The sequence below is a fragment of the Nanorana parkeri genome, unplaced genomic scaffold (genome assembly GCF_000935625.1).
Source record: "Nanorana parkeri isolate BGI_ZX_2015 unplaced genomic scaffold, ASM93562v1 scaffold49, whole genome shotgun sequence".
NCBI classification, from domain to species: Eukaryota; Metazoa; Chordata; class Amphibia; order Anura; family Dicroglossidae; genus Nanorana; species Nanorana parkeri.
Window position 1 is genome coordinate 2,804,257 of NW_017306317.1, and position 26,537 is coordinate 2,830,793.

Below are 26,537 nucleotides of genomic sequence, written 5' to 3' on the forward strand. Positions count from 1 at the left end.
CCTCTGCTCAGCTGTGTACACTCTTCTCAGCACTAGTGGCACGTGTGCAGTGTGCCCTCACAGTTGATGTGACCGTACTCTCTAGGCCATGCATTATGTGAGCTCACTGTGTAGCTGGGGGAATGAGGGGTGGGTACAAATGACATATTTAGGTCGCCTTGGGCTATCAGACTCAGGGCTTGTTCACACCATCTCCAGACCAGAAGGTTTTTTGTTTTTTTTTTAATCTGGACCAAAAACGCATACACATCAATTTCAATGGTAAGAATGGGGCTAGTTCACACCAATGCTTTCAGTTTCACAACGTAAAAAAAAAAAAAAAAAAAGTCCAGCATGCTGCATTTGTATCTGGAATGCACCAAAAATGCAAGTAAACACAAGAAAACACACCAGAACGCACTTCAAAAACCAAGCAAACCCACTGAGGAAGAAAAGAAATCGCACCGGAACGCATCCAAAGCGTGCGTTTGCAGCAGCTTATCCAGATCTGGCCTGGAGATTGTATGAACAAGCCATAAAACTGGCCACACATTTTCATATGGAAGATTTTAGAATTGTCAAAATAGCATTATTGAATGCTGATTATGACATCAGAGACTTCGAGAATATGGGTCAGAAATGCGTTTTATTTTAACACTCGGAATGAATGGAGCTTCTCTAATATAAACCACATCCCCGGTTAGAATGTCATTAGATCAAGAAACATTTTCCATTCTGCGCCTTTAATTTTTTTTTTCAATACAGTCCAAGACTATCTTCAATTTGACAGCATTACCCATTAGAAAATCAAACTAACTTTCTGAATATTTTTTTTAAAACAAAAAATTCTACTGGCGTAGGGCCAACTTAAATCTATTTGCACAATGCGATTTAATAGGTCCAGAAGGCATAGTTAGTAAAGGAAAGGGCAATGTACAATAAGATACAGCAAGCAATCAGAACATCTTTCAGCGAGTTAAACAAATAAATACATTTTTGACTGTTATGGGTTATTACTCTCTTTATTTTCAGCCTTTGCCTATGCTCACATCTTCTTTGTCCCATGCAGAATCTATTAAGCACTTCTGGATAGGTGGGTCTACCCAGTTGGACAAGGCTACTCACTCATTCAATTCTAGTGCTTCATGTGCAGCAGAAATTCTGGCTTGTGGGTTTCTTTCACGCCATGCCTTTTGCATTACTGTTTAAAAGACAAAAGGCAGAAAAGAAAAAATAAAACTACCACATAACAAAATGTTAATTCTTGAAATGCAGTTATAATCATAACCAAACACTTAAATACTATTTATTATAGCAGACCTCGGAGGAAAAACTTTTCGGGAACCCTTGCACTGGGGCTACCTCAGCGTCCTCATGTCCTATACACTTTATTGGATGTGATGACTCATACCTTAGACCGCTGCAGCAGAGAGATGCTCCAGGGACAAGGATAAGTGCCGGCCGGCTCCGAGAAGTATATAGTATCGGTGCCGATGCCGAGTATTTGGGCGAGTACTCGTACGCGCCCAAATGCTCCGATGCCTAGCCTGATATTTCCTGTATCAGGAAGCCGGGCAGTGCGTCATTACACGCTGCCTGGGAAGCTTGTGACGAGAGAGCATGGAGCTGGCTTCCCGGCCAATCAGGAAGCCGGCAGCGTGTAATGACGCGCTGCCTTGCTTCCCGATTGGTCAGAAGCAGGTCAATCAGGAAACCAGGTGCCGTGCAATGACGCAGCGCCCGGCTTTCTGATTGGTCGGGAAGCTGGCTTCATGCTCCCTCGTCAACTCATGACGAGGGAGCATGGAGCCGGCTTCCTGGCCAATCAGGAAGCTGGGCGCCACGTCATTATACAGTGCACGGCTTCCTGATTGGCCAGAAAGCGAGCTCCAATCTTTCTCGTCACCTAGTGACGAGAAGCATAGGGGCGGCTTCCCTGCTAATCGGGAAGCTGGGTGGCGAGTCTTTACACGCTGCCTGGCTTCTTGAATGGGACTTGTGGTACTCGGCATCGGCGAGTACAGAAAAAATATATATTGGTACTCGATACCGAAATACCAGTATCGGTGCATCCCTAAATGCAACCAATTATTTTTTAAAGCAGAACTCTTCACTGCAAAGGTTAAGTGCTTGTTTTGCATAGGGAGCTAAAAGAACAGTTATACTTGCCCGAACCGCAATCCCAGATTGCTCCTACACCACTCCTGCAATGGAATGTCCCTTGGTGTCTTCACGTTCTATACACTGTATAGAATGTGATGACTCACAGAACCTTAGACTGCTGGAGCGGAGGGGAAAGAAGGCTGCAGGGACCGGTCTAACAGCAAGCCTGGTTTGTGGTTCAGGTGAGAATATCAGTTATTTTAGCTACCTAGGTAAAACAACAAACTTAACCCTTGGAGTGCAGGGAAAGCACCACTGAAAGGGTTAAGATATTTGGCCAGAGTTCTGCTTTAAATTAAAAAAAATGCAGAGGTGAATGAGCCAAAATGTTAAATATAGACAGGCAACAACAGTGCTAAAAAGTTCAAGGACTCTAATCAAATCAGCCCTTGATCTTAAAAAAATAAATAAAAAAGAAGGAGTACTCCTATGGTTTCGTTTATGTCCTTATGTGCGTTAAGTTCTCATTCTTGAGGATTTGGCGGATTAGCTTGATTTACGGTTTGCTGATCTTTTAATATATTTTTAAATGATACAAGAAACCATACTCCTACTTTACCATTGAACTTGGCTGATCATCTGTATGTTGTGGATATTCTTTAAATAAAAAAATTATTGAACGAAAAAAGGAGGAGTTCTCCTGTGCACATAACAATCGGTATGGGTCGACTCATCAGTTGTCGCATCATCAGCGTCGTCTCTCAAACGGTCATATCTCTCATTTCGAGTGCATATAGGGACACATTTATCATCTTAGTTTATGATTCATTCCCAAATGCCTTCCATAGGTAGAATTGTCTCAATATTCTTCTGTCTCTAAACGGTCACAAGCTTTCAGGGAACCTCTTGGATGACAGCTGACAAGTCTGAGGCGTTCAGCTGATTGAGGGTGTGAGTCATCTTTGCGATAGTTTAAGAAGTGCTCAGGAGAACTTCAAGGATATGCATCTGTTTGGAGGGCTTTTACTGTCACAAATACTGTGCAGATAAAATATTATGTGAAATGTCACAAAACGTGCAGTCGCAAACATTTAGATGTTGCAAGAACACTTTAAAAAAGACGCATAAGAGATAAAACTCTGCAGTTATGTTCAGGTGCAAACACCAAAATGTTTATTCAGGAACACAGTATGTGCAAGTGAAATCGGATTTACCTAACCAAAAAGAGTTAGAGGCCATCTTAACACGAAGCTGCTTTCACATTTGTTTGCATAATCTTGATGTTAAGAACACAATGGTGTGTAACAGAAATGTGTTACACATAAAATTCTTACTTGCATCTGCTGGACGCATGTGATCAGTGTCGCATGTGAAGAACGTTTGATGATCTTGTGCTGAAAGATTCATATCATAATATGTTAACGGTTCTCTTCCTGTCACCCATGTGTATCTGTAATACAAGGACAAAATCATCAGAAAACTGAACACACACACATATATACACATATATACACATATACATACACTAACATGTGTAAAGTAATACTCCTAGTCAGATTTAATTGGGACCATGGTTCTAAAGTGAATGTCCAGTATTTAAAAAAGTCACTACTGGTAAGTGTCTTCATAAGCAAGCCAAAGCTGTGGCTGGGGACCGTATGAGACTCCCATCTACCTAGGAGGAATATAGCCAAAAACCTGAATAAAATCTATCAAATGTCTTACCACGTTTCTGACATGAGTGAGCAGTTGACACATTTTCCATGCTATGCTATCCTTCTCTTCACTCCCACCCCTAATCTTTTATTTATTTCTTGTATGAATCAATGGAAGACACAAAGATGCAGTGTTGTTTACAACAGATGCATTGTTATGCATTTTGCCGTGTGTACATTTTCTCATGTCCATGCGTTTTGTTTGATTGATTTGATACTAGAAATGTTTTTCAATAGTATGTTCACCCCAAAGCATTGTGCTGCAGTGCATTGAAAAAAAAAGACCTGCCTGTTGCATTTTAGGTATGCTGACCTGCAGATTGCTATTCAAGTCATTACAGATCTAAAAACACAAATGGGGGGGGGGATAAGCAGAGAGTGTGCAATCATAAAGCTTGGTCCACTTCTCTAAACTAAGAAAACAGGGCAGGCTCTACTGTTGAGAGGGTGGCAAAGATTTGTGTCAGTTTTCTATAATGAAAACTGTCCTGATCCCTTTGTTGATTAGGCACAGAACCCGCACCAGGTTCTGTTTCACTCTGAAATATTAACTGCTGCTGGTGGCACAGACAGACCTGACACTGGTGTATCTGCTTTGTTAATGTGTTCGCTGTAAGATGCTACACTACCTTAGTCAATAAAGAGATTGACTTTAAATTGCATTGGAGTGCGAGTGACTTTCCATTTGAATTTACATGTGTTTTGCGGAGGCATCTGCTGTCACTGCCACACCCACCCTGCTTTTTTCGGGCTTTTTTTCTGGTCAGGAGTGTGATGGGATACATTTTGTTTTATGCTTTGTTGATGTGGCGCATGTTTCCTGCACATTGTTAATTTTCCTCTCATCATGTCTACAAGGCATGTAAATGCATGTCTATATAAACACACTCCAACACTGTGTTCTGAAATACACAATCCCTCAGGAAAATATTGAGCAATGTTTTTCTATATTTAAAACTGAACGTAAACCAAAAAGCAAAACATTAATATATTGCAGCTGACCAGTCCTTAGATGTGGTGGCTGCATTAGTTTTCATTTTCGCTCTACTTTCACACTGCATTCTTGTGAATAACACACATCCTTATCCATGGGTGGCTATGCCAACTCCTCCTACTGTATCTATGGAGGTAACCATGGTTTTCACCCAGGTCTGCCTTTGTTCATCAACAGGCATTTCCACTGCTTGCAAGTGTTCTTGGCCTGAAACATTTAATAAGCTGCAATAGATGACAATTTTGTTCTTTGGCTTAGTAATTCTTTAAAGTGAACCTGTGCTTTGTCCATGCACACCAACACGTTTACTTAAATGCCTTACAATGCATACTTTCTTATCCTTCACTCCCCATAACTCCATTCAGCTGCCAGGAGCAGAGGCCACCCTGTGAAAGCTACAAGTCACGGCTTACACAAGGCTCTGGACTCACCCCCATATAATAGCATTGGTCCTTGGCAATTGCTCCAGCACTGTCTCATGGAAAGAGTCACATGCTCCCTTCATACCCAGAGGTTCCATGCATTATGTTGTCTGCCAGCAGCTGAACAGAGGTGGTGGAGTAAAGAAAGGGTAAGGATGTGCTGCCGAGGAAAGAGAAATAAGAGAAAGCATGATGCTCTACCTTTACTTGCTGTTGTTATGGACAAAGCACAGGTTTGCTTTAAAAAAAGAAGACCCTGTTACTAGACCCTACTTTCAAACTAAAACCTTGTAGCAGTAGAAAATAACCATCTCCCCACCTTTAAAAAATATATTTTTTTTCCCACCACTGTGACCTGTTCAACTTTCAAAAGGAGTCTAACCACTTTCTGGAAGCCTCATTCCCCTCTGTGCCAGACCCTGCAGCTGCTGCTATGTAGCCAGACAGCATGAACCTGCATAGCTATTTGTTAGATTTCAGGCTAGAAAAATTGCTAATTTGTGCACCCGTATAGAGAAATAAGAGTCATCACAAAAATGTAAACAGAGCAGGAGCAGACTATAATGTGTGCAGACCATAGAAGGTGTTTCTGCTGGCATTGCTCAGTGTTCTGCTGTATGTGAGCTCCTACTATCAGCCCCCCTGCCCTGTTATCAGATAAATGAGAGGCTGTTTAGTAAACCTCAAACATGAATAATCGATAATAGGGGGATACTACAGAGCATCATCTGAGAGACAGCTCTGGGACTGCTAATGTCACCACCAGGATGTCTCAGGCCTGTTTAATATCAATTACAGTAAATGCCTTAGTAAATGGGTGTCAGTCTGTAGGAGTGGGTATACATAGGCTGGCTTAATTTGCATGCAGAGGAAATGCACAAAACAAGTTAATTTGACATATAATCATATGGAAAGAGCGGTGCTAGTATTAATTAGGGCTGCGGAAATTAACGATTAATCGTTAATTTTTTTGATCGATCAAAATTCTTTTGATCGGTACTCACCTCTCAGCCGGCTTCCGGGTCTTCCGAGAGTTCGGTCGGAGATCCGGTGACGTCACGGACATCGACGTCACCGGACTCCTCCCCCTTCCCCAAGTGGCTCCATCGGCTAACAGATTGAATATGCGCGTTTTCCGCACTGTTTTACCGCGATTCGCGGTAAAAAAAACGCGCGGCAAACGTGCGTTTCCGAGGGATACTTGGCTGTATCCCAATGGAACCGCCCAACCAAAACGCCCCAAAGAAGTACATGTACTTCTTTGGGCGTAGGGCGGTTTCCCGAGCGTTCGTACTCGCGGAAAACCGCACAGATGGGAACCATACACATTGAAAATAATGGCATTTCCCTGCTTAAGCGGTTTTCCGCGAGTACGAAAGCGCGGAAAACCGCCTAGGAGGATGTACCTGTGCCAATACTGGGCATTTTCACAAGCACTCGTACTCGTGAAAATGACCCAATACTAAACGCAAATACCGGCACTGGCGAAACTACCAGGGCTGCATCAGTCGCATTTGCGACCGGGATCTGGTGTTCCGCAAGTTTGGGGGGCCCAGAACATTGTCATGTGTTCCGGAGATCACACTGCGGCCGGGGGGCGTACCTGCGTTGCCATTTACTTTAATGCAACAACACGCCCCTCCCGACCCAGAATGCAGGTGAGGCGGCCGGGATGCGATCCAGTGCGTTCCAGCACGAATCGGGCCGGAACGCACTGGAACTGGTGTGAACTAGCCCTGAAAGTCATAACATACATAGAGGGGAATTTATCAAAACTGGAGCAGACAGAATCTGGAGCAGTTACCTATGGCAACCAATCAGCATCCACCTTTTATTTTTAAACCTTAACTGAACAAACTGAAGCGAGAAGCTGATTGCTTGTCATAGGCAACTGCTCCAGATACTTCTGCTTCAGTTTTGATAAATTCCCCTCATACTGTTTGAGGGGAAGCGGCGGCCATATTGAGTGGGACACGTGAGATTAATAACGTGCTGGATTAATGTGATCCTAGTTCATTTTATTACTTCATTGCTGTGCTGTATGTGTATAGGCCAATGTAGTTGGATCTGTATGTGCGTTATAATTAATCGAAATTAATCGATTAAAAAAAAATTTTGATTAATCGAACACGAAAATGTAATCATTACCAGCCCTAGTATTAATAGTATGGACACAGGCTGTCTTTAATGGGGATCTCCAACACCAAATATGTCTCACCTACTACAAATATCAGGGTCCTCTGCTTAACATAGATGCCCTGCTTTATTAGCCTTTATTTTCCTTAACCCTTTCGCTGCCAAGGACGTATGGCATACGGACCTACAAAAGTGCTTCCAGCTGGCCAGGTCAGTATGCCATACGGACCTGGCATTTACAGTTCTATTATAAGCTGATGGTCGCTTTAGCGACCATCAGCTTATAGTATAACTGTTCAGCAGACTGTCCCCTTTAAATTAATAGCTGTCATATCTGGAGTCTCTCATCCCTCCCTGGAGCCATCCCAGGGAGGGATGAGGGACTCCATGGATCCCCACTGCTTGTAGGGTCTGTGGCAGCGGGGATCCGTACAAAAATCACCGTCGGGGGGGTCCCGGGAACGAGCGGCGGCTGGCCGCATTTCAGGATGGCTGCGCGTCTTCTGTTCTGAGCCGCTGTCATCCTGTCAGTTTTTGGATGACAGCGGCTCTGTGTAGCGTGGCCGAGCGGGGGATCGTTAAATATCAATAGACAGCGGCTCTGTGTAGCGTGGCCGAGCGGGGGATCGTTAAATATCAATGATATTTAACGATCCCTCTGTGCAGAGCAAACACCGGAGTGATCGTCTGATCACTCCGGTGTTTGTAAATAACTGGGGACACATAGTACTATGTGTCCCCAGTTATGAATGAACAGGCTGCGATCTACATCTCAGCCTGTTCATTCAAGAATTTATGAATGGGGACTAGCACTCACTACAGAGGCTCCTCCCCATTCAGAAACTAATGATAGTAAAATATTTTTACTATCATTAGTTTGTGAATGAATGAGAAGCCTCTGTACTGAGGCTTCTCATTCATTGAGTGCTGGGGCTGCAGAAAAAGAAATTGAGGACTTATGTCCTCAATTTCTTTTTCTATTTCAAAAGGGAAATGTCAGGGGTCTATTTAGACCCCAGATATTTCGCCGCAGCCCCCCCAACAGTAAAAAAATAAAAATAAAAAATTATTAAAAAATAAATAGAAAATGTAAAAAAATAAAAAAGAAAAAAAATAAAAATGTAAAAAAAAAATAAAATAAAAAAATGTGTACAAAAAAAATAATAAAAAAAAGCACAACCCCTCCCTCCCCCCACATAACATACACATATTGAGGTGTACGCCATGCACATGCGCTGCAGTGCGTTGTTAGAACGCATCGCAGTGCATGATTTTTTTAATGTATTTTTTTCTTTAAAAAAAAATTAAATTAACTGTGGCAGCGCATGGCAAAGCTTTGTGACGCATTGCCATGCGTTGTGATCTTTGTGTTGCAATAAATATACGCCTGTATCATTTTATCACAACACAAACACCAACACAGCGTGACATTTTTTTTTAACATAAGTTGCTTATTTACAGTTTTGCGTACCGTAATTTTTTTACCTTTTCGCAAAAAGGCGCAATTTCAAATTTGCAAATATTTGTTATTTATTAACTCAATACAGTTTTATCTTTTAGATTTAGTCAGAAAATTATTATTTTTTGTGCGCTGATACTGATTTTAGTGTGTTTTATCAATTGAATTGTGTATTTTTATCGGTTTAATATTAATTTGAGAAACATTTGCGCAATTATCGCAGGGCCTACAAATTTAGTATCACCAGCTTTTTATTCTACCGGGCCTGCGCTTTCAGAAAATATATGGTTTGGGGGGTCTTTTACAAACGCTAGTAACGCAGCAGTTGAAAATCAAATCAATGGGAAAAGTTGGCGGCATCTGGAGCCTCTCATCCCTGCCTGGAGCCGCTCCAGGCAGGGATCTGTGACTCCATGGATCCCCGCTGCTGACCCCCGCTTGTAGGGGCTGTGGCAACGGGGATAAAAAAAAATCTCCAGGGTTGGGGGGTGGGGCGCGGAGCAGCAAGCGTCGGCTGGCGGGGAGAAGCCACAAGTTTCAGGATGGCTGAGCGGTGAGGAGAACGGAGCCGCTGTCATCATGTCAGTTTCCGGATGACAGCGGCTCTGTGCGTGGCCGTACGGAGGATCGATAAGTATCATTGATATTTACCGATCCTCTGTGCAGCACAAACACCGGAGTGATCGCGTGATCACTCCGGTGTTTGTAAATAACTGGGGACACATAGGGGGTTATTCACAAAGCTGCCGAAGGCAGCCGTGTGAATAACCAACACGAAGTGAAGTGAGCCGAACGCCGTTTGGCTATTCACTTCAGGCTTGTACAGCTGATTTCAGCCGTACACCGACTGAAATCAGCCGTACAACGGCTTGCTGCGGCTGGGTTTGGGTCGGCCGAAGTGCAGAAGGAGTTTGACTCAGCTAATCCAACATCTGGATCGGCTTAGCCGAACCTCCGGCAGGCTACTCGTTGCTGTTCGGCCTATTCTCATAGGGCCCAAACAGCAGTGAGTGAATAGCCGAATGCCGGAGAGCGCCCTTCGGCTCAGTTATTCTATTCTGCTCGGTACCTCTGTGGTACCGAGCAGAATAGAAAAAGTAGAGAAAAATGAGAAAATGATTGGGCGGAGCTAGCAGTGACAGCTAGCTCCGCCAAACTTTTTCTATTGCACGGGACCAGTTGTCATTAAAATGAGAGCTTGTCGGAACCGGCGGTCATATCAAAGCCGGCTCCGACAAGCTCTCATGACAGTCCAGGGCGCCTGGTTACTAGGTAACCAGGAGATGCTGAACTGTCATTGCACACTGAGAACCTGGCGGAGCCGCTGGGATATAATGGCGGTTTCGCCAGGTTCTCAGTGTGTAATGGCAGTCCAGCGTCCCCTGGTTACTAGGTAACCAGGAGATGCTGAACTGTCATTACACACTGAGAACCCGGCGGAGCCGCCGTGATATGGTGGCTCCGCCGGGTTCTCAGTGTGTAATGACAGTCCAGCGTCCCCTGGTTACTAGATAACCAGGAGATGCTGAACTGTCATTACACACTGAGAACCTGGCGGAGCCGCCGTGATATCACAGCGGCTCCGCCGGGTTCTCAGTGTAATGACACATCAGCGTCCGTGGTTAGCTGCTAACCAGGGGACGCTGATCTGTCTCTGCATGCAAGTGGCCGGAGCCAACCGTGAGATGATGGCTGGCTCCGCCAAGCTGTCAGTAGCAGGTTGTCGGCCAGCCGTTCCAGCTTCGGCTTTCACCTCGGCTCAGTTGAGCCGAAGCATATGCCTTCGGCTCGACTGAGCCGCTCGGCCAACTTCGGGAGCTGTACGGGCTCAAGTGAATAGCCCGTACAGCAGCCCTTCAGTTCTACTCAACCGAAGGGGTCCTGGGGCCGAAGCTAGCCGAAGGATCAGCCGAAGCTATGGCTAGATCCTTCGGCAGCTTTGTGAATAACCCCCATAGTACTATGTGTCCCCAGTTATGAATGAACAGGCTGTGATTTACATCACAGCCTGTTCATTCATGAATTTCTGAATGGGGAGTAGCACTCCCTATGGAGGCTTCTCCCCATTCATAAACTGCTTGATAGTAAATATTTTACTATCAGCAGTTTCTGAATGGAATGGGAAGCCTCTGTACTGAGTGCTTCCCATTCATTGAGTGCTGAGGCTGCAGAAAAATAAATTGAGGATTTGGTGTCCTCAATTTCTTTTTCTATTTCAAAAGGGAAATGTCAGGGGTCTGTTTAGACCCCAGAGATTTCACCGTAGCCCCCCCAACAGTAAAAAAAATAAATACAAAATTATTAAAAAATAAATAAAAAATGTTAAAAAAATTAAAATAAAAAAATGTAAAACAAAATAAAATTATTTAAAAAAAATAAAAAATGTGTAAAAAAAAAAAAAATAATAAAAAAAAGCACAACCCCTCCCTCCCCCCACATAACACACACATATTGTGGTGCACACCATGCACATGCGCTGCGGTGCGTTGTTAGAACGCATCGCAGTGCATGATCTTTTTTATTTATTTTTTTTCTTTAAAAAAAAACATTAAATTAACTGTGGCAGCGCAGGGCAAAGCTTTGTGACTCATTGCCATGCGTTGCGATACCTTGTGTTGCAATTAAATATACACCTGTATCATTTTATCACAACACAAACACCAAAACAATTTTTTACATAAGTCGATTATTTACAGTTTTGCATACCTTCATTTTTTTACCTTTTCGCAAAAAGGCGCAATTACAAATTTGCTAATATTTGTTATTTATTAACTCAATACAGTTTTATCTTTTAGATTTAGTCAAAAAATATTTTTTTTTGTGCACGGATACTGATTTTGGTGTGTTTTAACAATTGAATTGTGTATTTTTATCGGTTTAATATTAATTTGAGAAACATTTGCGCAATTATCGCAGGGCCTACAAATTTAGTATCACCATCTTTTTATTCTACCGGGCCTGCGCTTTCAGAAAATATATGGTTTGGGGGGTCTTTTACAAACGCTAGCAACGCAGCAGTTGAAAATCAAATCAATAGGAAAAAATTGCAGAAAATTCAAAAATGGCTTGGCCAGCTGATTTGAAAAATGTTCCGGAGGGCTTGGCAGCGAAAGGGTTAAAGGGGCCTTAAGGAAAATAAAATAGGAGTTTTGTAATACACAAGGAATCCCATTGTTTTCTATGGTCCCTATTCATGTACAAAAGTACAAGAGCTTTATTGTTGGGGGCTTTGGGGAAATATAAGGGGGTCTAAACAGACCCCTGATATTTCCCTTTTAAAATAGAAAAAAAAAAAAAGAAGATCGAGTCCATAATCTCTTTTTCTGCAGCCCCTGTTATAAATGAACAGGAAGCATCTATACTGAGCGTTCCTGTTCATTCATAACTTGTGGAGATACTATGTCCACAATCATGAATGAACAGGAAGTGATGGAGAGCACTTTCAATTTATTCATAATTGGGGACACAGTAAACATACTATGTCCTCAATTATTTACAGTCAGAGATCACTGGCTGCTTGTAATCGCTATCCATCCTGACTCTTGCAGCTGTCACAGGAGGGTGAGCCGGTGGAGCAAGGAGAGCTCTGTCTCTTTTGACAGCTTACTCCTCCCCTCGCACCGCCACCTCGGCCTCCTGTGATAGCTGACTCCTCCCCCACATCGCTCTCCAATCTGATCGGTCACAGAAGATGGAGCAGTGCAGGAGGAGAGCCCGGCCTGCTGGGACATTGCCGCTCACAGCGCTCTCCTCCCTGCACCGTTCGGCCTCCTGACAGTTTCTCTCCTCCCCACTGGACACTGTGCTTAGAGGGGACATAGCAGCGCACAGCGGGAAGGAGAAAAACTAGGCATGTACCACAAATTTGTCCAAAAGATGGTACTTTCAGCATTTAGCCAAAACTGCCATTTCGGTGCACCCCCAGTGCTTTTTAATGATGTCCCAGATACCACTGTTTTCCATTGAGCCAAATAGAGAAACATCTGAAGCTGAACATCTGCAAAAAGCTTAAAAAACGCGTGAATATGTACATAGAATCTAGGGCTATGTCAATTATAATCGATGATGGAAAATGTTGTCAACATTTTTACATCGATTAGTTGAATTTCGATTAGTTGGCCTGCTCGCGGCTCCACACATGCCGCACCTCCTCTCATGGACTTGCCGCTGTTCGCCCATCCACGATTGGCACACTGAACATGAAGCCAGGGGGCGCAGGCGTGGCTGGATGGGCAGCTGCCACGAGACAGGCCCACGATCTCAGGGAAGAAAGTTGCTTGGAGAATGTTTAAGTAAAACTGCCTGCACTTTCCTCCCACATGGTGCTGTATTACTGGGATAGTGGGATTTGTATTCCTCTATAGCTGATAGCACATTGCGCTATATATTATACAGGGCAATGTAACTTCAGCTATAGAAGGAATAATGTATTGCTGGGATTTGTTGTATTCCTCTATAGCTGGTGGTATTCTGCATTGCGCTGTATAATTCTTATACAGCGCAATGCAGAACACCACCAGCTATAAAGGAATACAACAAATCCCAGCAACACCACCACCAGCTATAAAGGAATACAACAAATCCCAGCAATAATACATTATACCAGGGCTCAAAATTTCCACTCGCCCCCTCGCAATTGGCGAGTGAAAATTGCGTGGGGGCGAGTGGAAATCCAGGGGCGGGGAATACTCTACTCTACTCTATAGCTGGTGGTATTGTGCATTGCCCTGCTGTATAATGTATTGCTGGGATTTGTAGTCCTCTATAGCTGGTGGTATTCTGCATTGATTGCTGTATAATTTTCCACTTTCCATTTCACTATATTGCACATCACACTTTTATTTTTATTTTGTTTACTTCCACCACTCCAAGCTTGCTCCCATGACGGACTACAATCTCAATATAAACTAGAAGTCCATCACTGGAGCCTTTTACAAAAAAAAAAAAAAATCAGATTAAAATCGAACTTAATAAAATCGGCTAACCAATCGATTTTGAAAATAATCAGCTGCAGCCCAATAGAAACACTCAAAAACCTTTACAAAAAAGCACCTAAAAAAATCCTAAGAAAACCTATGCCTAGGTGTGTACAGGGCTAGTAAACAAACTAGGTTTAAAGGAAATAGCCACATGTCATCAGGAATGGTTTTGTGGAAACAAAGGAAAAAGTGATCAACAAGACCCAGGGCACATTGTGTGCCCTATTTACAACCATCAAAGGGTACAGGTAAAATGATCCATCCATACAATAATGTGATGATAAATGAACAGATACATATACAACTGGTTGAGTAAAGTAGTATTAGGACGATAAATATAATAGTTACAAGATAAAATAGTTCTATGAATATTGAAAACATGAAAATGCAAAGATTTGACAGGAACAATGATCTAGAGAATATATTACAAACCAACAAATAAATAATGGAACAAAATGTAATATTTAAACTCCCTGTAAAAGCACCACAATTACATGTGTTGAAGAAATGGTATTCAAGCCATCAAAATGACAACTGTTGAAGTACATTGGCAATATTCCTTACCGGTTATATTCTGCTCCTCGAAATAGATTTAAGGGATTTCGCCACACTTTACACTCTGTTTTAGAAAAAAACAAAAAGTTTAAAATGAGACAGAAAAAAAACTTGATATTGCCGATTACATATTTCAAAAGGATCTCTACTGAACAAACAGATCCAGGGATTATAAAAAAACAAAACAAAAACCCAGTGAGCGGCAAATGTAAATTTTGTAATTGCAACCCTCTCCAAGCTCTTCTTTCCGGTTCTCCTAAGCGCCAGCTGTCTTGTTCACTTCACAACTGTTTTTCTCCCCATACAAGTCTATGGGAACACAAAAGCAGCTGAAGCAGGTCAAATACAGGAAAATGCAGCTGCAATAAACTCTGAATGATCTCAGACGTGCATTCTGCATTTGTCCATCAAAGCCATACAACACTGATCCTAAAACTGGATCCAGATGGTAGCAATTCCATTGGCTCAAAGTTTTCATCTTGTGCACTCTCTACTTCAATTTCCTTCTATATTTCAAATGAAATGCGTCACTGCAATGGTGACCCCTAAGACTATGAGACCACCATCCTATATACATGTCCAGACAAGTGATTAATAAGGTAGTCAACCCAAGATCAAGATGGCAGCCTCAGAGCTTGTATATTTTGAAAACAAGTTTGCAATAGCAGTTCCTAACTTTCAGTTCTCCAGCGTACTGACAAATTATGGCTACCACCTGTGTGCCAAGCACTTTACCATGTGGCCCTCACAAGTATGAAAGCGACATCAGCTACACATACATATTGGAATGTCTACCTGTCTTTAGTATGCTGGGTGAGAGATTGCTGGCACTTTTCTGAGTATGGAAGTACCTGGCAGTCTCTGGAGAAAAAGCTCTCTACAACATGGCAATTTGTGTGCCTGTGTATACATGGATGCTTTTGCTTGTGTGCAGGTATATAAACTTCGAAAGCAATTACCTATATCAATGTGCCATTATATGGATTTAAAAATACAGCCAAGACATATCTTAAATGTTGTGAATGGTTGGTGCTGATTGAAATGACCAATTTAGAATATGTTTCCACATTACTGCGAAGCTTCACTTTCAGAATTCATTCTGTAGTGTCCTACTGATGGGCCTTTATGTTTTTTTTAAAAAAGCAAGCAAATGCTTTCCTATTGTTGCATGGTACTGACAATACAAAAGTTCACTTTCAGGTTCAGAAATAGCCAAACTGACATAGCATTCTCAGCAAACAAGTCAGGTTTTTTTTGCAAAATGGAGGTTATTTCTACATCAAGTTGCCAAACTGAACATACAAAAGGTCTTGACTAGCATCTTGAGAGAGGAGGGCAAACTAGATCCAATTAGGAAAGATACAAAAGCTTAGATACACAACCACACGAGAGGAAAAGTACATTTTAAATCTACAATTTGAGAAACAGAAACCTTATAGGCCCTGAATTGGTTGCTCCCTAAATAATACATACAAAACTCGGATGCTGGACAGAGCTTCTAAAGGAAAGCCAAATCTGGAACTGAACAGGTTTAGGCCTCGTTTCCACTGCGCGATATGCAAATCGTGTGATTTGCATATTGCGCGAGATTTGCCGCGCGATATTGCGTTCAAGCTTGCATTGAGCAAGCTTGAATCGCGGCTAAATCCGCTCCAAAAAGGGTCCTGCTGTAGCGACACACGACAGCAGGACCCTTTGCCCCATTGAAATGCATTGGAGCGCGATATCGCGCGGTAATTTGCCGCGATATCGCGGGAATTACCACGCGATAAATCGCTCAATGTGAACGGGGCTTAAATGGGCAAAAGAACAAAAGAATGGTGGATGACTGGAAACGAGTACTATAGATCAAGGTCTCTGCTTAAGGGGTTTAAATCGAGAACATACTTGAGATGTATAGCACATAAAAGAATACTGTATGAGTGCTTGATGCCTCAGGTCAAGTATGGTGGGGGAAATGGAATGGTATAAGGGGTGCTTTGGTTGTAATAATGTAGATACATGGATTGCAAGGAACAATGAACCAGAAAGGTTTACGCACTATTTTATATCATGCCAGCGGCAGTGGCCAGAGTTTGATTGATACAAATTTAATCAAGAAAAAAGCCAAATGGTAACAATCATACTTCCAAACAATGCACACACTCATTGGTATAGAAGTAGGAAGCTGAGAAATGTATAAAAATAATTGGTATTCAACCTGCCAGAGGAGTCAAATATCTGTTGCCCTCACTGGACCATGTGGTTCTTCCTACAGGCTTGTATATACTGTAGTTACATACAAGGGGGTGGGATAAACAGGGTGCTGCGGGCGAGCAGTTATTATACAACCCAGAAGCATAGAATACATACAGCAAGCAGCACAGAAGAAACATTTCAACAATCACCGCTGTCTTAGATAACTTGTAAAACACATGCACGTCAAAGCACACACAGTATGGATTGTGCGAAATACTGTAATTAGGAGTACATTGATTATAGTAGCTACATGCCTTTCCATTTGTTGTACAGCACTATTATATCAGTGCTGAATAATAATAAAGAATAATAATGGTCCTGGGGGCCTTACAATCCTCTAATAGTGCCGTGGAGGTTTTTTTTTACAGTGTTCGCTCTACGAGACCTGACACAGATAGCCCAGACCACTGTTTCCTGCCAACACTCCTTACGCTGGCCATACACTGCTTAGACTTTTGTATGAAAGAACTTTCATTCAACTTTCCATTAGTTGATGGGTTCAAATAGACAATCGATTTCAACCATAATGACGAAGAAACTTGAAGGAGCATGATGGAAATTTTTTCTTGAATTTACGAAATTCTAATAATGAATGTGGTTTCCATTCGGGGAAACTCCATTCATTCCAAAATTGACCGTTAAAAAAAAAAAATCATCATGTGTCTAATGGCATTATCAACTGAAAGATCTTTTGTACAAACATTCCCTCGAAAATCTACTAGTGTATGGCCAGCTTTAGTCTTCCTCAACCCCTTCAGGGGCAACCCCCTCCTCTGTTTTATCTAGGGAGGAAGTATCGGGATACAATTTCAGCCATGTTAAACAACTCGGAACCCAGGGGCCGCAAGCGGGCTTCCATGCTCTCTCCTCCACATTTCCATCTCTGATATCGCTGGGGCTGCAACTGCTTCTGCACTGTCAACTGAAGACAGTGGAAATTGTACCCTATCCTTGGATCTATCCCAATGGATCCTTTTGTCTTCCAACAACTGAAAGTCATGCCTGTGGCCCTACTCTACTTTGTTGACAAGCTAGCGGAAATATCAAACATAGGCCTCCTTTCAGTACACATGTAGAGGACCTTTTGGTTCAAATGTTGGTCTGCAGGCCATCAGTGCAAGAAACTCCTCTCTTAGGGGTAGGCGCAGGCCTCGAGTGAATCCCTAGAGAACTTTATCAAAAAGGTCACAGTGGGGAGGGACACCCCACACTGAATCTCAACCACTTTCTAGAGGTACACAAATTTCACAAAGAATCTTCAGGGTCAGTCATTGCTTCCCTCCACCCAGGAAACCTTCTAGCATCGGCAAACAAAGATGCCTACTTTTATGTCCTCGTATTCCCAGTGCATCAATACTACCTATGTTTTGCAGTGGGCAAGCAGCATTATCAATTTGTTGCCCTTTCATTTAGTCTGTACACTGCGCCTTGGGTTTTTCACCCAGGTTCTAGCCCTTGTTCTTGCTCTGCTTCGCTCTCAAGGCATATCCACAGTAGGATATCTGGAGGAATTTCTTCTGAGAGAATAGTCAGTGCAGGCTCTGCCAGAGTTCTGTGGACTGTTCAGACCCTACAGAGGTTCAAGTGGATACTAAATCTCCAGAAGCCAGTCCTGGAACCATATAATCATTTGGGAGTATTTAGGTCTGGTCCTGTATATGGCCCATTGCAAGGATTTGCTTCCACAGGACAAACACCAGACTCTTTGCTCCCATGCTCAGACTCTACAGTTGAGTAGCCATCCAAGCCCCCCCACACACACTTTTGCTTGAGTGTTCTAGGCTTGACGGAGGTCTCCTTTAAGGCAGTCCTATATGCCCAATATAATTTTAAACCATTGCAACTAAGCATCTTGGCAGTGTAGGACATGTGTGCTCAGTGCCTGGACGGCCACATTTTACATGCTTGTGTGAAAGCCAACGTCAAGAGTAGAAGGACAATAAAACACTAGAACCTTGTCCTCTCACCTATTTTCACTCTGACCGTGGTAACTCACAATTGCGAGCTTTGCTTATGATTAAATCACATGTCTCAGCTGACATACAGTCAGTATCCTCTGTACATAATAGAATCTAAGGTAAGATTAGCTGTTTCAAGCATAAATGCCTCATACCTGAAACACTTTGTCGACTTGAGTCAGCATCTCCATTACTTGTATTCGAGTTACTTGGTGTGCTGTTGTCAACACCTCCCAATAGAGGGCGCAAGTGGCTCACAGAGACTTGTTCAATGAACGATGTTCCATACTTGCGAAAATACCACCATTCAAATATCTAACATGAGAAAAAAATTGGTTACTTATGAAAGCAAAAAACTGCAAAAAAAAGAAGTCCCTTTGGAGGGACAGCTTTTAAATACCTAAAGAATGGCGCATTTCTAGTGAGCACATAATACTTTATAAATATTTACCTTAAAAATTATTAATTGATGTGACATTATTCAGGGGTGCGGAATTCCTATCGGCTGACGCCTGGGACATGCAGTTCTGGGCACCTTGCAGGTGTTTTTGTTTTGTCGGGCAAGCAGCAGGGCTAAATGTAGAGCAGGGTAGCCTTTTGTACAACTGATCTGGACAGCCATCACTTGTAAGCAGCCTGCTGGTCCGTCTGCCACCCCCCTCTGGCCAGCCACCTCTCTCCCCGCCGACCGCCCCCCTCCCCCCGCCGTGGTTTTCGGGGTCCCTGGGACCACAGCAAAGTTACTTCAGGATGGAGAGCAGGGAGCAGAGTGGAGAACATCCGTTTTCTGGTCTGCTCTGTGTGAACAGTGAGACAGGAGCACTTGTACTCACAGCCTTCCTGTCTCAGCTGTCACAGGAGATCCAGCACAGTGCTGTGCTCAAATTCCTGTATTGAAGGGCAGGCTTTATAAAGAGAACCTGTCAGCTGCCAATGCCGTCACATAGGGGCTTAGTAGCCCCTGTATGATAGCAATAAAGTTAAGTGTAAAAACAAAAAGTCTAAAAAAAGTAAACAAAATATATAAAAAAAAAAGTCAAAAAAATTTAAACCAACCCCGCCATCTGCATGCGCATAAACACACAGCTAGGGCATTGTGTGTATGTGTGCCGAGTGCTGGCCTCATTCCACTGAGTGCCATATTGTGGTAGCCGGGCAGCCGCTTTCTCTAAGGCCTGGTTCACACCTGAACGTTTTGTAGCGCGTTCAACGCTCGACGAACGCTCTACAAAACGCTCAAACATCTAAATCCCATTGCATTCAATGGCTCTGGTTCACACCTTGCCGTATTTCCGCCCGTCCGAACGCGATACAAAACGGCCTACGCCCAAAGAAGAACATGTACTTCTTTGGGGGGTTTTGGTCTCGCGTTTCCATTGGGATACAGCCAAGTAGCCCTCAGAAACGGGCGTTCGTTGCGCGTTTTTTTTTTACCGCGAATCGCGGTAAAAACGCGCATATTCAATACGCCTAGGTGTGAACCCAGCCTAACATGCACAAATGTGCATTAAAAGTGTATGTTCACTTTCCCATATAACCTGGGAAAATGGAATTAGCCGCTCATATCTGCCCCCCTCGCCACCACCTGCTATACTTACCTTTCGGCGAACATTCCTTCCCCTCCGCCAGTATGGGTGTACTATGGATTTTGAATTTTGCTAAAAAATTGTGAGCATTCGTTGATCAGCACAGTCACCTGACAACGCTGACCAATGAGAAGTGCTTCTTAGCATGGTTAAACACATTTTTGGTTAAAATTATTTTTTGTATCACGACAAGTAGATTGTCATGAGGGACAAGTAGATTAGGCTCCTGTTTTAGTCCTTGGATAAGTAGTTTGTTTTAGAAATTTCCACACCCGTTATTATATCTGTCCTTTTGTTAACTACTTTAGTACTGACATACATATATAAACGTTTGGTACTTTAGTGGCTAAAACCAAGATCACAGCTGCTGCACCATTGGTACTGTTTTTGGTTCCAAAAAATCAAGTGACATACAAAAAAAAATGAAATAAAAAAAAACCCACAGTGTTAAAGTCCTCCACCCCCACATGCAAATGCAAACACGTATCGGGTGCATCTACATACGAAAACATCAATTGGGTCATGTTACATATTGCAGCAAACTTTGCAGTGAGAGCAATAACTGAAAGGCCATCACTCACTGTTAAAGTAGTATTACGCTCTCAAACCTTTTTTCAATAAGGAATCCAGATCAAACAAATATACATTGCCCAGCAAAGTATTTATATTTGCGCCAAAGCAATTCACTTCCCTGAACTTTCGGTCTAGTACAAGATCAGATTGCAGCAGCTGTCCATCTACTCTGGACAGGGAAGGAGGAGAGGGGAGCTGGCGGGAGGTAAGGTGTTGCCTTGCTGTATCTGTGGACACAGCTTACTAACCCACACAAGGGCAGCACAATGGGACCCTGCAAGGGAAAGGACCCATTCTACAACAGGATATCAGAGGCTGTGCTCAGGGAACAGCTGATTCTGCAGGAAATTGTAAGTGACTTAAATCAGCATTTGAAGTAGCTTAAAAACCTTTTGACTTTAACATCACTTTAAAAGCCTTTACTACTCATCATTTTAGAGTTAAAGCGTCACCTATGGACAATTATGGGTACAATAGTGCATATTTTTTAATGAAATCAGCCGACTCAAAGACTTGCATTGTGAGATGGAGTGGTAAAACACACTAGCACTGCCAAGCAGGAAGCACAGCCTGATAATGTAATGTATAATAAGCACAAATTGTCCCGCACATTAACAACTTAATCTAAAATATATCCACAATCTAAAATATTTCACAATGGAACTCATAGTGGGTTATTCACTATTAAGCCGAAGCATCGGCTAATTGTTCGGCTCAATTCGGCCGCCAAAGCCTTTCCCGTTCAGCCGAACCAAAGGGCTGCTGTACAGGCTATTCACAATAGCCCGTACAGCAGGCGAATGGTTCAGCCGAGCTGAACGCATATGCTTCGGCTCAACCGTGTCGAAGCGGTGAGAACGGTCTGCTGAAGCAGACTGTTCTCCCTGCAAAAAGTAAACTGGGCGGAGCCGGCCTGATGTCACGGCTGGCTCATCCCAGTTGTCACAGTGACAGCCAAGTGTCCTCAAATGACCTAAGGCTGGGCTGTAGCCAGCAGGAACATCATGGCTGGCCCCGCTCAGTTTTCATTTAGCCGACCCATATGACAGGTGCCGGCCAAATCATACAGGCGGAGCCAGCAGTGATGTCCCTGCTAGCTCCGCCCATTTGTTTACTTTTTGCAGCACCTGTCATACAGGTAATTTTGGGGCGTGTGTTCGGTGCGTGCAGAAGGGTCAGTAGGCTTTTTTTTTTAATGTAATGTATTTCTGTGAGTCGGCGTTGACAACACTGGACGCCGCGATTGACATGGATTACTTTGTTGGATCAAATATTTTTACATTTTTTGGGGGGTTGTTTTTTTTTTTTCTTTCATTAAAGGAATTGTCAAAAACCTTTTATTTTTTTATTTTTATTAAAGACTTTCAAAAGCGTGGTGCATTTTTATTTATCCCTTTAGTGAATGAGTAGGAGTACAGGTACCACTTACTCATTCATAAGGGGGGGGGCAGCATCTGATTAAAGGGGGTACCTCAATGCAAATAAGACCCCACAACCAACCCCAAGGGCTTTTGGGGAAGAGGCCCTTGTCCCCGTGCCAGGTTCTCTTCCAGGAGGAAACCTGGAAAAAGGTCCGTCCCAGTTCAGAGGGGAGCCGAGTAAATAACCCCAGAGCGTAAAATCATTTAATGTTTTATTAAAAACTACTCGCATGTTGACAAACATCTACACTTATCATCATCAGTAACAATCGGTCTCCGATAAGCCGTTTGGCTGCCTAATGTAGTTGCCTGGCTGAATAGGGATTCAGACCGTACCACTATATCCTTTGCTCCACTCTGCGCCCAATAGCTGCACCCTACATTTTACGTCACTTCACGACTTAGTCTAGAGCCCCATGTATTGCTATGATATTTCTGGGTTCCTTTCACACCAATGTGGTTCCAGTGCGGGGGAAAAAATTACTGCATGCACCATTTTTTCTGGTCTGGAACACACCCAAATGCATGTAAACGCATCATAAATTGCATGCAATGCAGTGGAACACACCTGACAGTCCATTCAGGCTTAAAAAACGCACTGGAACAAGTCACAAACGCATCAAAAATGCAACGTACCACATCTGCAGAAACGCATCCAGATCTGGTGTGGACATGCGGGCCCTGAAAACTAAAAAAAGTTTTGGTTTTACACTTCAAAGGGTAACTCCACTTTAAAAAAAAAATGTTTTAATTAATATAGCACATATAAAATGTTGCACACGCCATTTTGTAATTTAATGTTATTAAAAATTAAAAACCTTTCCATTTAAAACTGTAGCCACTGTAATGTTCTACACTTGGCGGAAAAAAAATCAGTATGGCAACCTGGAGGCATTCTGTACAGAGTTGGTGTACAGAACTCCCCCAGAAAGGCCACTTCAGCTAGAAAATCAGTCAGCCAATCTCTGCAAATGGCTGATTGACATTCCCAGAAGTCTGCACTAAGATACAAGTATACTTTTTGGAATCCCTAACAATAGGAATTTAATTTTTGGCGAGATACTCCTTAAGGTTGACTACTACTAAAGGGATGTCGACACTGCACCTTTCCCTATTACAACACCGGAAACCCACCAGCTAGGTATAATAAACCCAGACACTCCAATTCAAGAATCAGTTTGGAAAGGACATGCTACAACAAACATTTGGAGAGGGTATACACACTTGTATATTCTTCGTTGAGCCTGCAGGTTGAACAAAGAAAATAAAATATAAAAGATTCCTCCATCAACGATAACGAGCATTGATGAATTAATGCGTCACTGTTTGTATTGTAGTTGACCAGCCGCTATCAGAATACCCAAAACAGAGCTGGCAGCTGATCAGCTCAAGCTCCATTCGACCGAGAATTTTCCAATTGATCAAGAGATGCCCGGCAGAAGAGCGTCGACAGCGGCACCCACTGTGTGAAATTTGGCTTGCTCATTAGGAAACAGCCGAAATTCATACCCTGTGTACCTGGCTTTACTTCTTCAAAACCCTGAAGACATTGTATGTTAATGAGGAGACACTCAGTGTTGGAAGCTAAAATAATTGACATCTATGATACATCTTTGATGTAAAGGTTCCTTAATATCGTGAGCTGCCCGTGCTGTTTGATATGCGAATGAAGACCATCAAAGGGTTCTTGGGGCTGGACACTGATCAAAGGAGATCTGCTGGACTGTCATGTCCTTGGGCAAGCCCAACCCCCTGCTGGTATTTACTGCCCACACCAGTGTCAGCAAGGCATATATGCTGGGATGGGGGCAGGGGCATCTGATGGAACCTTCTTCCTGTGTGACACTAACCTAGCTGAACAGCAAGACCTTTGGACAAGACAAGTCTTTCTGAACTCTGCAATCAAGAATGTGATTCACTGAGACCTGCTGGAGAGGCGTGTTCTGAGAACAGGAGAAAAACCCCATGGCATGTGTGAAAGAGAGAGAGAGAATGGTGTAGCTAGCGGTAGGATCCTTACCCTCAATTCCTATCCCCAATTCCCCTTTCAAATTCCCTTAATTGTAATATGTATGTATATCCCTATTTGTAAATAAACCCAACACTTATTTAAGACTCAGTTGTTCATCAGTAATTTAAGGCACCCCCAAATGAGAGCACATTCTACACTCAGGGTGCCCCAAGTCCTTCTATTAGGACAGTGAGAGACTGGTGTTACTGAAATGGAGAGAAGCATACAAAAGGCCTGTTTAAATAGAGAGATCTAAAAAGGTAAGAAATATTTGTGGTCAATTGTCTTGGAGGTAAATAGGAACACAAACATAATAGGGGTTTTCTCAATTTTGCCTCCAAAAGTGGAAATACACTTTAACCCTTTGTTATGACAGACCGCACTACTCATCTAGTTTATAAAGAAATATGCCAGCACAGTACAGGCAGAGAATTTATTTGAAAAAATTCCCCAGACGGAGAACTAAGCAGGATATTTCAGGTCTAGGATTTGGCAGAAAGAACATGTAAAAGAAGGTAAGCTGCAACTTTAATTTTGTTTTTTCCAAGTTATGTTATGGGATTGGGACATGAAACAAATATAAAATAGGTTATCCCAATTTGGATGTAAAAGTGGAAATATACTTTAATCTATACTTTTATCTTTGGTCCACGTGATTGGCCTTTTACAGATTGGTCCATAACAAGCTGCAGGTGCATCTCATTATAACTTACGTATTTCAAAAACTTTGACCTATTTTATTACTATTTTTTCAACTGTTGATATTAATTCATATGTTTTTTGCAATGTGTCATACATGGGCATTTCCTTCTCTTCGTGGTATGTCTTTCATGTGCTATTTATATTTACAACCATCATGTGATATATATTGATGTAATTACTGACTCGCCATATATCGATCAACTCTTTTTAGGCTTAATATCCTCCTGAGGAAGCCTTTCTCAAGGCGAAGCATGTTGGGGTACTGTTGGGTTAATGTACTGTGCTACTATTACATCATGGTTATTTATTGACTAGTTTCTCAATCATGACAATGCAATTTGTGCTTTTTAAATTACTTTTGTGAATAATACAATATTATATATAAAAAAACAACATGTGAGAGCATAAGAGTTTATTTAAAGCCCCCCCCCCTTCCGGGCCCCTGCATACCTGAAAGTGGTATGCAGTCACATAAGGTTATACATATTTACATTGGGGTGTGAAACCTTTGCTCTCTTCCTTTGTGTTGTCCAGCACACGCCCACTAATGTTATTGCTGAAATATACTTTAAGTATTTCTCACTTTTAAACCATTTAATTTTACTGCTGCGTATGTCTTTTGCAATATGTTTTCTGTAAATATTTGATGCACAATTTTTCTTTTTCATTGAAAAAAAACCAAACTTTAAAAATCATTAAGCTGAATCTCTGAATGCTTCTCCTAGAAACTAAGAATTTTGCCTCTATCAAGAAGCTACCGCAATGTAAATTCTGTCATAGGGCGTCCTGGGCATAGCAGTCGACAACACAGACATTTTTAAAGGTCAAAAATACAACAGAGCGATTGTCTCCAGTTATTGTTATCATTCCTGTATCTATGATTCCATTTTTCTTACTGTTTGTTTAACGCAAAAAAACAGAAATCTTAATAAAGATCACATGCTGAAAGAAAAAAAAAAGAAATACAACAGATGCTGTGAACAGCGCGTGTTTCTGTTAACCAAAGTAGCTGCCACTATGTTTTAACTGCTCAGTAATGGTCACTCAGTCTGCTGGTGCTTAGATTGTTTTTCCAAGTGCTGGAAAATCTCTAAGCAGGGTGGGGCCAAGAGTGTGCATCCTGCACAGTACTAATCTTACACTTACAACCTTCATGAGGTCTAATGTTCTGCTGTCATTACAATGTCTAAAGCAGAAATTCTAAACACTCACTTTCCTTGTCAGCAGTTTTGCATATTATATTTATTGGCAGGTTCAGCTCACATATCTCTTAGCCAGGTGTGCAACACTGCTTTGTGTATTAATATCCTACTAGGCAAAAAAAGGAGGCTGTTAAACAGCGTCGCCTGTATACTCTCACAAGTTCAAGGGGTTATATCCGTTCATGTAGCTCAATGGTTCCCTACATGAGCTACATGTAACCCCAAGTGTACATATCATAAGTTCATGGGGTACAATTGCCCTTCATATAACTTTACTAGCTTGTAATTTGGAGGCAATGTATTGATATACACAGCAAACTAAACTCCTTTAACCGGAACGGACATAAATTTAGGGGTATTGGCAATATATGTATAAATTGTAGTGGTTTCTTGAGATGAAAACACACACACACACCATGTGTTGGTTGTAATATAAGAGTACATAATGTAATAGAGCTGAGAAACAAAGCTGTGTAACGAATTGCGGTTCTACCAATTTTACAG

General features: G+C 42.3%; 1 protein-coding gene across 4 annotated transcripts in view; it reads right to left on the reverse strand.

The window, feature by feature from the left end:
• Positions 1-26,537, reverse strand: part of ST7 (suppression of tumorigenicity 7) — a 99,624-nt gene that overhangs the window by 22,662 nt on the left and 50,425 nt on the right. For all 4 annotated transcript variants that reach the window (XM_018574092.1, XM_018574101.1, XM_018574085.1 and 1 more), the window contains exons 3-6: positions 18,694-18,853; positions 14,352-14,406; positions 3,417-3,532; positions 1,105-1,180 (exon numbers count right to left, since the gene is read on the reverse strand). In XM_018574092.1, coding sequence (XP_018429594.1) covers positions 1,105-1,180; positions 3,417-3,532; positions 14,352-14,406; positions 18,694-18,853 — 407 coding nt within the window. The remainder of the gene's footprint in view (positions 1-1,104; positions 1,181-3,416; positions 3,533-14,351; positions 14,407-18,693; positions 18,854-26,537) is intronic.